The sequence below is a fragment of the Pleurodeles waltl genome, chromosome 7 (genome assembly GCF_031143425.1).
Source record: "Pleurodeles waltl isolate 20211129_DDA chromosome 7, aPleWal1.hap1.20221129, whole genome shotgun sequence".
Taxonomy (NCBI): domain Eukaryota; kingdom Metazoa; phylum Chordata; class Amphibia; order Caudata; family Salamandridae; genus Pleurodeles; species Pleurodeles waltl.
In genome coordinates, this window is record NC_090446.1 from 905,036,858 (window position 1) to 905,049,348 (window position 12,491).

At 40.5% G+C, this 12,491-nt stretch overlaps 1 protein-coding gene across 5 annotated transcripts in view; it reads left to right on the plus strand.

The window, feature by feature from the left end:
• HMGXB3 (HMG-box containing 3) overlaps nt 1–12,491 on the plus strand; it is a 330,748-nt gene that overhangs the window by 272,265 nt on the left and 45,992 nt on the right. For all 5 annotated transcript variants that reach the window (XM_069199526.1, XM_069199525.1, XM_069199522.1 and 2 more), the window contains exon 16: nt 4,600–4,819. In XM_069199526.1, coding sequence (XP_069055627.1) covers nt 4,600–4,819 — 220 coding nt within the window. The remainder of the gene's footprint in view (nt 1–4,599; nt 4,820–12,491) is intronic.

Sequence of the window (12,491 nt, forward strand, 5' to 3'; positions counted from 1 at the left end):
CTGTTTATCTTAAAATATTGTCTGTTTTTCCACCAGATCAGATAGACAGCAAACAAACATCAAATCAATGTCAAAAATTCATATGCCTCTGGAGATATGAAGTGCCTATCCGTGCTTCTTAATGGGCACGACAAGTATGGTACTCAAATTTGATGATTTCGACAAAAGGCAAAGTCATAAGAATCCCTAATTAGCAAAGCCTCCTAACACTGCAGAGGGGACAAAAGTGTTATTTAGACTTGGATGTAGGGCATGGCACCTGAGGTTTTAGAATTTGGACATGCGAATGCACAAACCATATATGTGGGAGCCACTAGGAAAGTAATAAGGCGAACACTAGTGAGTGTTATGCTAGGATGTTTGTCAATTGCTAAAATATCAATATAGGGAACTTAGATAGCAATCTCACAAATATAGATTGAATAATTATTTTTATTTCAGTCAAAGACTTTTTAAATAGGTAAGAATAGGTGTACAAATTGACCTACTCGTGAGAAAGTACCTGACTTAGGACATCGAAGAATGCTTGTTTTCACCATGGAGACTTATGCGATTGCAACCCTCTTTTAGCGTAGCAATACATTTTTACTTTAATTTGCCTTGATAAAAATCAGCTGCGCTGTATGCCAAAGTAAAACCCAAATTGGCTGATCTCAAAAATTTTGATACCAATACTCCATTCTGTTGATATCAGGATTCCTAGAAGAAGCAAAGAGAATGTATCCTTCTTGCTCAGACACTCCAGTTGTATTGAATTTAATACTATGTTCTATCACATCCTATTAAAATAATATTTGAGTCACTGCATAAGGCTATGCTACAGCACTTAACGTTAAAAACTGCATTTTTATTCATTAATATCATTTTTCTAAGGTGAATTACATACCTTTGTCGTAGTTTGGACACTTGCTTTAGGCAAGACTGCTGGTTAAAGGATGACAGTACTTTCGCTTGTAGGCGACTATGCCTATCCTACAATAAGTCGCAACTGTTGTTCCAACCTTACTGGCTCATTAGCAGCACCTCACCAGAAACACAATAGTAAAAGGTGGTTTGTGGCAGCCTTTACGCATGGAATCGAGAATAAGACATCTCAGTGAGTGTCGTGGTTAAACAGAGATAACCCCTTTCTCACAGATATATCATGTCTCATACAAACATAGGTAATGACAAAGATGCAGTAAAGTTTCAATAGTTTTTATTTAACACAACTGCAGTTTGTGATTTGTTGCATGGGCTGCAATGATTAGGATAATTAATAATGCAAGAAACAGAACTGTAAAGACAAGAGTCATTATTACAAGGACCCCAACCATTTACCAATGCATAAAAAAAGACATATGAGATGTAATATGCACTAATACCCTAATGTGAGAGGCCTAACCTCCTACCTAAAGGAGAGCTGGGTTTACTAAACCTAATCTGCCAATGCCTTGTCCATGAGAGGAGCCCCCAACCCTCGTTACCTTGGAATGATGTCTCTATCTCAGACTCCGTAGGGACACGAAGACTGGGTCAATGTCAAGACAACGTGCAGCATCGATATCAGCGATGGTGGCAATGCCCTCTGGTCGGAATCCCACTGATTAGCTGTCTAAAGTGCGATGTATTTATACAGATCTACCAGGACCCCTGACGTAGGTGTGTTCCCAAACAATAGATAACAGACATGCTAGGGACGGCAATTAATATAAACAATACCTTGAAAGTATGGAGAAGGAAAATCCCTAAGTGTGAACACCTACTATTTGTTTGTCTTTGTTGCTTGGTCTTGACGCCTTAGCGTGGTGGCACTGATAATGCAAAGCATAACAAGTGGCCTAACTATAAACAAGGCAGCCATCTTAGAAGAATTAAATAATTAAATGGGCTAAGACAGAGCAAGCAAAGTAGGTTAAAAGTCGCCAGGTGACGGGGGCACGAGTCTGAAAGCCAGAGGCTAAGCTAACTCCTGTTATCCCATTAAAACAGACTAGGATTCACTACACCCTCCCCATTGCCGTAACAGGTATGATGAAGGTACAGGAACCCAAATGCTAAAATTGCTCTGAACTAAAAAGCTAAAAGCATAAAAACTAGCTAAAAAACCATTAAAATGTGTTAAAAAAAGGAATAAAAAACAGTTCAGTTAAAATACATACAGAGATGTTAATGTAAACCATGACAAGCACAGCGTGCCAAAGCAAGTTAATTTAAGTGCATATTTTTTAATCGGGATTGGCAAGCCAATTCATCCAATTATTTGCTATACGCATGATCTCGAAGAGGGTCATCGAAGTCACCAACCAAGGACCTAAAAAATGAGTCAACATCATCTGATGTTAAATCGAGTGCTGGGCGGACAAACTTATCCACAGAGCAGTAGTGAGCAGTACTTTCTGGTGTAAAGTCAACCGTTTCAGTGCTGTCATCCATGGTAGATCTGAAAAACGGAAGGCTCATAGGTGGCCTTGCGGAGCAACCTCTGTCTCAAGGGGCATTACTGTGTATGAACCCTCATCGGGGACATCAGCAGTTCATGGTCCACAGGAGATGTCGGTGCAACAGCAAGACAGACCATAGGCAGATGTTCACAGAGGCACCATATGCAGCGGAAAACTGGTTGTACGCACCAGAGAGGGGCTGAAATGACAATGACCAGTCATGCTCCAGCTCTACCAGCAAGGGTGCACCGAAGATCCGAACCATGCGTTCACAGCACATTGGAATTGGTGGGAGCGGCTCCATTGCTCTGCGTAGCTGGAAAGAAAGAACCACTGCGAATCAAAAGAAATAGCAGTAGTAGTCCGCCAATCAAAACCAAAATAATTTGAAAGCCACCAAACACACTTGAAAAGAGCGAGTGGATGGCTGACGGGATGACTCCGAAGACAGTCTGGAAGATGGACACGAAATCAGCCTTAAAGAAATGAACAATCCCAGTGGTGCTTGAAGCATTGAATATTCTGGATACCAGTTCTCCAAAGTGCTTGGGGAAGTTGGTATTTAATAGGGATTGTATCTCGGCTGATGATCTCGCAACCTGGAGAGCATACGTCTCCTTTGCGGATGTCAAGGCGACCTGTTTTTGAAACAATAGCGCCTTAAGCCTGCTCAGCTTGTCATAGTTCACATTAATAGTATCTATTTGGGGCCACATGTCAGATACTTTTAGCTCTCGTGTGAGGGGGAACAAAACATGTTCACAACACGTAACGACCTTCAAGACCGAGATTGTTATTCAAGAATTATTTTTCCAGGTAAACAAAGATAAAGTGGTATTGAGAATTAACCCGAATGTCTTATCAAAGGTAGTTTCTCATTATGTCAACCTGTCTATACACCTGGCAGCCTTTTTCAGCAACCTAAATGTCAGCAGATAAGTCACTTCATACTATGGATATAAGAAGAGTAGTTATGTATTATATTCAGGATTTGAAGACTTTCAGAAAAACAACAGATATTTGTTGAACGTACACCACAGGGAAGATAGAAACTGTCAGTATCTAAAATACTGTACCCAAATAGAGTATACAAACTGTCCATATACACTACTAGTCCTCAGGAGGAACACAGAGTTGTAGGCAAGAGTTCACTTCACATTAAAGAACGGGCAGGGGTGAAGAATTAAAAAAATATATATATATATATATATATATATATATATACACACACATATACTTGTTTATGGGACACGTTGCTTCATGAATCTACTTGTCCTGTAAAAAATTCTACTTGTCCCTTTGGTGCCATGTAGTGCAGCGACAAATTATGGCAGCACTCTCATTTTATAAATGCTCTGGTAATAGCCTCTCTGGTTATGCCAGGGCTAATATTACAGTAGGGCTTAAATACTAGCAGTTTCCTTATTTTGTCACCTTTCCGCAGATCTGCATACTGGGGCTGGAGGTAGCGGTAAGCAATAGTTCAAGGGTTGGGATGTCCTTTTGAGTCTGTGCAAATCTACTAACTTGCATGTTTTAATAGTTTCCCTAGGTCTTCTATAGTCATTTTCCATTTACTGAGAACGGCTGGAAATAAACTCCTGACAAGGGTTATACGTAAAGTGTCTTCCAGGGTTGAAGAAAAAGTGGTTAAAGGGAAAGTGAACTTGTAAACCCTCAACAGATTTTTGCATGAGCAAATCTACACCTGCATATTTGTCCGTGCTAAAATACATTTCACACATCTTTTCTAGGAGTACTATTTCTTGGTCTATTTCTGTAAATTATTGTGATTTTATTAAATACACAAATCTGCACTAATGCAAAGACATATACCATGGGTGCACTTTTGTGACTTTCCTTAAGAATTGGCCCCCTAATTATGTCTGGGTTTAAGCAAGACCTTTTGTTTTATTAAGATTCTTTCACTCTATCCATCTATCAGCTAACTTCACTGTGACTGATCCCACTTGTAGAACCCGCTCCTACTCAGCACCTGTTTTACATTTAAACCATGATTGAAGCTATTCTCTGTTGGATTTCTTGGGTGAGATGGTTGGGGTAGCATTATTGTTTAAGTGGAAGAATTGTCAAATATGCAAGAAATGCAGTGTTCTGTAGCAAAGTGTTTGCGGGAACCTCCTGCAGCCTTGATAACCCTGCTGTCCTTTTACAGTTCACTTGGCCAGAGTTCCCCGTCAGTGGGGAGGTTAATGTGGAAGATTTCTGGCTCACCATGGAGATGGAAGTGATTGAGCAGGCTGCCTTCCCCTCTGGCATTCCTATCACCAAGTTTGATGGAGCAATTATTGCCCCCTTCTTTGCCCCACTGTTGAGGGGATCCATGGTGGTCAACACAGAGAAGGACAAGAACCCGGAGCAGCAATCAGTACCAGGTAACACAGGAAAGGCAGAATGGCAGCATGTCCATAATAAAACATGTAAAGCTCATTTTATTGTCTTTATCGATGGTAGCCAGCCACTTTGATATGTGAGGCCTGATTCACAATATGCATTCTGTAGTATGTACAGTAGTACTACCTCCATACTCCAAAATGCAGCTTCGAAACCTAGTGGAAAAAACTTCACCTCTGGTTCCCCTTGTTTTTTATGGGGAGATCCCCACATGTAAGTTTACTGAAGAGTAGTAAATATGGGCGTGACCAACGGGAGTGACTGGAAAAAGGGAAATACTAGTAAATACGAAGGATTTAGGGAGGAGTAAGAAAGTGTTTCTGGATGGCAAAGGAGGGGCTTAGGACAAAAAGAAGAAAGCCCATTGCTATTCACAGATTGTGCTTCTAGAGTTTCTGCAGCCAAAAAGGTCCCAGAACACTAGTAAGGATACTTCAGCTCCCACATGGAGTAATCCCAACACCACCCAGACAACCACCGGGATTGTAACACCCTCACATACAAAATAGTGGAGGACTTAAATAAGAACCCAATGGGAAATAATGTTAAAATAAATTCATTATGCTGACTTGTTATTAAATATATATTTATGTGTTTGATGGCATGTGTAGCTGCAGAACACATGCAATGCACAGGTCCTGCCATCTAGTGTTGGGCTCGGAGTGTTACAAGTTGTTTTTCTTCGAAGAAGTCTTCTCCAGTCACGGGACCGAGTGACTCCTCCTTTTCGGCTTCATTGCGCATGGGCATCAACTTTGCACAAACCCAAAATTCCTACCTAAAGTCATTTCACCGTTTCATATACATCAAACAGTGGAACTTCCAGTCTTCTTCCCACAGCCAGACTCAGTAGCAGAAAGAGCGCTCCATACATTAGACATTAAAAGAGCTTTAATGTATTACATTGACAGAACAAAATCATTTAGAAAAACTAAACAGTTATTTGTCGCATTCCAAAAACCCCATACTGGTAATCCTATCTCAAAACAAGGCATAGCCAGATGGATAGTAAAGTGCATCCAAACCTGTTACCTAAAAGCTAAAAGACATCTATTAGTAACACCAAAAGCACACTCCACCAGGAAGAAAGGAGCAACAGTGGCATTTCTAGGATATATACCTATGACAGAAATCTGTAAAGCAGCCACTTGGTCAACACCCCATACATTTACCAAGCATTACTGTAGATGTGTTAGCAACACAACAAGCCACAGTAGGACAGGCTGTACTAAGAGCACAATTTCAAACAACTTCAACTCCTACAGGCTGATCACCGCTTATGGGAGGAAAACTGCTTTGTAGTCTATGCATAGCATGTGTATCTGCAGCTACACATGCCATTGAACGGAAAATGTCACTTACCCAGTGTACATCTGTTCGTGGCATGTTTCGCTGCAGATTCACATGCACCCTCCCTCCTCCCCAGGAGCCTGTAGCAGTTTAAGTTACATTTAAATTTGTACATATGTGTATATATATCTCTAGTCCGTTGCATGGACATCTCTTTCTTTACACTCTATCACTCCTACCTTACCCTCTGCGGGAAAACAATCTAAGATGGAGTTGATGCCCATGTGCAATGGAGCCGAAAAGGAGTCGTCACTCGGTCCTGTGACTCGAAAAGACTTCTTCGAAGAAAAACAACTTGTAACACTCCAAGCCCAACACTAGATGGAAGGACCTGTGCATAGCATGTGAATCTGCAGCGGAACATGCCACGAACAGATGTACACTGGGTAAGTGACATTTTCTCTCTCTCTCTATATATATATATATATATATATCAAATTTAATGTTAAACAATTGTACATACATAAAAACATTTGATGGTAAAATATCATGGTACTTTTTATAATTTTAAAATTATTGCAATTTTAGTTTATTTTTGTTTAATTTAATTAATTTAAATGAAACCTATTCATGCCTTTTTCTTAGTACTTAATCAGTTTATAAAATACATTTATGCATGTTTTTTTAAAAAGTTTGTTACATATTTAATTCAAAATTAAGTTAATAGTGCTGTAGCATTTATTTTGTTCTACATTTAAAATAAATACAAACAATAAATATGCATTATTAATAATATATATTCATATTTAACATAGTGATGTTTATAGTATTTAAAAAAAATGTTTTTTAAACTTTTAAAATGTTGCATTTACTTCACTATAGGGTGGTCTACCTACATGTGAAAAAGTACAAGCAGCACTTTACGCTATTAACTTAATTTTGAATTAAATATTTAATTATAATACTTATATATAATAATTTATTCTGAAACATCCCACTTAAAGTAAAATATTTGCATTACTTATTACAAAATACAGTTATAAAATTACAAATAGAATTAATAAAAACTTTTTTTAAATAATTACATTTGTACAAATTGGAAAAATTGTTATATATATATATATATATATATATATATATATATATATGTGTGTGTGTAGCTGCAGATACACATGTTATGCATTATCGCCATCTTGTGTTGGGCTCAGAGTGTTACAAGTTATTTTTCTTTGAAGAAGCTTTTTTCGAGTCACGGGATTGAGTGACGACTCCTCTCTATGATAGTGCGCATGGTCATCGACTCCTTTGTTAGATTGTTTTCTTTCCACCTTAGGGTTCGGATGTGTTCCGTCTCGTTCCGGGATTTTCAGTTCGGCTATTCTCTGAACTTGCTACCTTTTCTCTTCCTGTCGGTGTAGTTTCGAAAGCTGTTTCCTACTGCACTCAATCCGATAATACCGTCTGGATCAGTTAAAAGCCCTTTCTGGTGCCTGTGCCACGCTAAGTTTCCATACGCCGACCAGCATTTGGTGTGTAATTTCTGCCTTTCTCCAGACCAGCTGGAAGAAAGCTGCAAGGCGTGTTAGTATTTTCAATCGAAGAAAACTTTACATGATCGAAGAGCAAGACGGAGATGGTGGTTCAATTCACAGAGCCCACCACCGACATCCTTGGCGAAGAAAAGGCACAAACATCAGTCTCCATTCCAGATTCCGACTCCGAGCAGGAGTCAGAGGAGGACAGCCAGATAATATCTGCGGCAGTATGTGAGTACACCAGCCCCAGCACATAAGAAACCACGAAAGGCTTTGGGTGCATCACTGCTTCTTAGCCATGGTTCCACCCAAAAACAGTCATCAGCCAACCTTCGGGTTTGGTGCCGAAAAAGGCCAAGACACTCCCTCAACAGGCTACCACACCCGTTGTTTCAGTGTTGAGCTGAAAGATCCAGGCTTCCACCTCCGAACCAAGTCGCACCCTGCGACATTGGAGCCAAAACAACCGTGCTCCGCTCTGGAGTCGAAACATCGAATTCCATCTTCGGAGCCGAAAACATCTTCCTATACAGAGGAAACAGGACTTTCGACTCGAATGAAGCATGTTGCCAGGAAACCCACAGAACATTCCTATAAAAGCACAAAACATGCTTTAGAATATCAAGGGGATGAATCATATATTCAACCCATTCTGAAGGTTGTGGACAGTAAACAAAGGATAATTCAAATCCAGAAAGAGACTGGAAAAATGATTGCTTCTCCACCTCCACTTACCAAAAGTAAATTAGCATTCCAAGAAACTCTGGATACTGCCCCACCACCGGTGAAAATCTACAAACAAAAGAAAAAGCCAAAAACTGTTGAGCTTTCTCCACCACATTCGCCTCAACTTTCCTTTTCACCACAACCTCTTACTCCACTGCCTTCACCCACACACACTCACACTTCCTCACAAGACGAAGAAAGGGGTGATACTAGTTACACCATAGATCCGTGGGATATGTACGTCTCAGATCCAATCCCACCTAACGATCCTGATTTGTATCCCACAAGACCATCTCCACTAAAGGATACAGCAGCGTACAATCAGGTTATCTCCAGGGCAGCCCCATACCATGGGGTGCAAATGCATGCTGAACCATTAAAGGAGGTCTTCCTTTTCAGCACCCTATCCTCAACTCACAAGCAGTACCAGTGTTTACCAATGCGCCCTGGTATGCTCAAACATGCAGATGATATTTTAAAGAGCCTATTAAAGCTAGAGTTTTGATAAGAAATATAAGCCTGCGCCAACAGACCCAATTTACATTTCGCAGCAGTTACCACCAGACTCCAAAGTAGTCAGTGCAGCCAGGAAGCGTGCAAATAGCCAGTCCTCTGAGGGGATACTCCTCCCATGACAAGGAAAGCCGTAAATTTGATGCAGCAGATAAATGGGTAGCAACACAAGCAGCCAATCAATGGCGTATTGCTAATTTCCAAGTCCTTTTAGCTATGTACGACAAGAGACATTGAGATGAGATGCAAGAATTCTTGCAATATCTCCCCAAAGAACATCAAAAAAAGGCGTATCATATTGTGAAGGATGGACAAGCCATCGCAAACCATCAAATTAGGTCTGCTTTAGATGCAGCTGATATACTGCAGCTAGAGGAATAAACACCAGCATTACCATCAGGCGACATGCTTGGTTGAGGTCCTCGGGTTTTAAACCTGAGATACAGCAGGCGGTCCTTAATATGCCATTCAATAAACAACAGCTTTTTGGACTAGTTGAAAAAACAAAAAAAAGACTCAGAAACAGCAAAGGCCAATGGAGCCCTTTATACTACACCATTTCAGGGCTCTTTTTGAAAAACCCCAGTTTAGAGGAGAGTTTAAATCCCAAGCTACAGAGACTTGCACGTCCCACTCAAAACAGGGACACCAATGTTACACTAGGGGGTCATTCAGGGGCTCTTACAGAGGACAAAATTTCAGGGGCAGAGGTAAATTCCCTTCCTCAAAGGGTGCTTCTACCTCCTCAAAACAATGACTTCCCATCCATTCCACATCAACATACATCTCCTGTGGGAGGAAGGCTGCAACATTTCCATTCTTACTGGCAACAAATTACAACAGATCAATGGGTACTGTCAATTATCCGCAATGGTTATTGCCTAGAGCTCATCTCTACTCCACCAAACATTCCATCCCGTTTTCACAGGCTCTCTCTCGAACACACTAATCTGCTAAAACAAGAGGTACAGTCTCTGCTTCTAAAAGAGGCAATAGAAATAGTTCTCATCACTCAGCAAGGAACAGGAGTATATTGCGTATACTTCCTCATACCAAAAAAGGATGGTACTCCCAGACCCACTCTCAATCTCAGGCCTCTAAATCAATATATCCTGTCAGAGCATTTTCACATGGCCACTCTTCAGGATGTCATTCCCCAGTTACAAAAACATGATTACATGACCGCATAAGACCCCAAGTACGCTTACTTCCACATTCCTATACACCCAGCTCACCGCAAGTACCTAAGGTTTGTAACAGGAGACAAGCACTATCAATTCAAAGCCCTTCAGCGTAACAACAGGACCAAGAGTGTTCCCAAAATGTCTAGCTGCAGTTGCAGCATACCTCAGAAGGCAGCACATGCATGTCTTCCCTTATCTAGATGACTGGTTAATAAAAGCCAGCACCATTCTAAACTGTCAACAGCACACACAATACACAATAGATACCCTACATAAAATAGGGTTCACAATCAATTACCAGAAATCTCACCTTAAGCCAGCACAAATTCAACATTATCTAGGAGCAATTCTGAACACTCAGTCAGAATTAGCATACTCAAATCCACAACGAATACAAGTGTTTCACACTCTCATATCCAAAATGCAAGCCAATCAAACTTACACAGTAAAATATGTCATGAGGCTATTGGGAATGATGGCATCATGCATAGCAATAGTGCCAAATGCACGTCTAAACATGAGACCATTGCAACAGTGTCTCTTGCAACAATGGTCTCAGGCACAGGGTCAACTACAGAATCTAGTGTTGTTGGACCACCAAACTTACAAATCTGTGCAACGGTGGAATCACACCAACTTATCAAAAGGGCAGTCATTTCAGGACCACGTGCCACAGACCATAATCTCAACAGATGCATCAATGACAGGTTGGGGAGCCCATCGCGACAATCTTACAATACAGAGGGAATGGGACTCAATCCAACAAACTTACCGCCTAAACCACTTGGAATTACTGGCAGTGTTCTTAGCCATTAAAGCATTCCGACCACAGATCATACACAAAATAGTCTTAATACATTGTTGTCATGTTGTCTGTCCTTATTATCTGTAAGAACAAGGGGGCGGGGGGACTCACTCATCGCAATTGTCCCTTTAGCACAAACAATATGGAAATGGGCAATAAACAATCACCTGCTAGCGGAATACATCCCAAGGATACATAACCAGCTAGCAGATCTCTTAAGCAGGACGCAGCAGCAAATACATGAATGCGAGATTCACCCACAAGTAATTCAATATTACTTTCAGATGTGTGGAACACGAAACATAGACCTTTTCTCAACAAGTGAAAACACAAAATGCCAAAACTTTGCGTCCAGATACCTACACCCTCTCAATGCAAGGGCAATGCTCTATGGATAAATTGGTCAGGGACATCTGCTTACATTTCCCCCCCCCCCCCCCCCCTCTCACGTTAATTACGTTTCTGGTCAACACGATGCATCACACTTCCCTCACTAAGATACTCATAGCTCTCACGTGGGCACGTCAACCCTGGTACACAACATTATTGGATCTGTCACTAGAACCACATCACAGGATTCCAAACAGACCAGAACTATTGACTCAAAACAAAGGTCAAATCAGGCATCCCAATCCCAGTATGCTCAACCTGGCGATTTGGCTCCTGATTTCATAGAATTTGGATACCTACATCTTCCATCAGAAGGTATGGACATTCTAAAACAAGCATGTAAACCTACAACCAGGCAGTGCTATGCAAATAAATGGAAAGATTTTGTTTTACTGCCATCCTAAAAACATTGATCCACTTCAAACATCAGTACAGGATATTGTGTGTTATTTGCTTCATTTGCTTCATTTACAGAAAGCAAATCTTGCATATTCATCTATTAAACTTCATTTAACAGCAATAGCAGCCTACCTCCAAAACAGACAACATCCCTCTCTGTTTAGACTTCCTTTCATAAAAGCATTTATGGAAGGGCTTAAGAGTTATTCCACCTACAGCACCTCCAGCTTCTGCCTGGACTCTTAACATTGTGCTCACAAGACTTATGGGTCCACTATTTGAACCCATGCACTCTTGTAGTCTTCAATTTCTCTCATGGAAGGTTGCTTTCCTGGTAGCAATTACTTCATTAAGAAGAGTAAGTGAAATTCAAGCATTCACTTTAGAAGAACCCTTTTTCCAAGTACACAAACACAAAATAGTACTTAGGACAAATCAATTTTTTTTTGCCCAAAATGGTTTCGCCATTTCACATTAATCAGTCGGTGGAGATGCCAGTCTTCCTTCTACAGCCTCATTCAGTTGCTGAAAGAGCTCTTCACACTCCTGATCTCAAAAGAGCTCTAATGTATTACGTATAGAGAACCAAAGACTTTGGAAAATCTAAACAACTTTTTGACGCTTTCCAATAATGTCATAAAGGTAATCCTATGTCCAAGCAGGGATTAGCTAGATTGATAGGAAAGTACATTCAAGCTAAAAGACAACTATTAGTAACTCCTAAAGTGCATTCCACTAGAAAGGAAGTTGCTTCAATGGCAATCTTAGGAGATATACCAATGGCAGACATATGCAAAGCAGCCACATGGTC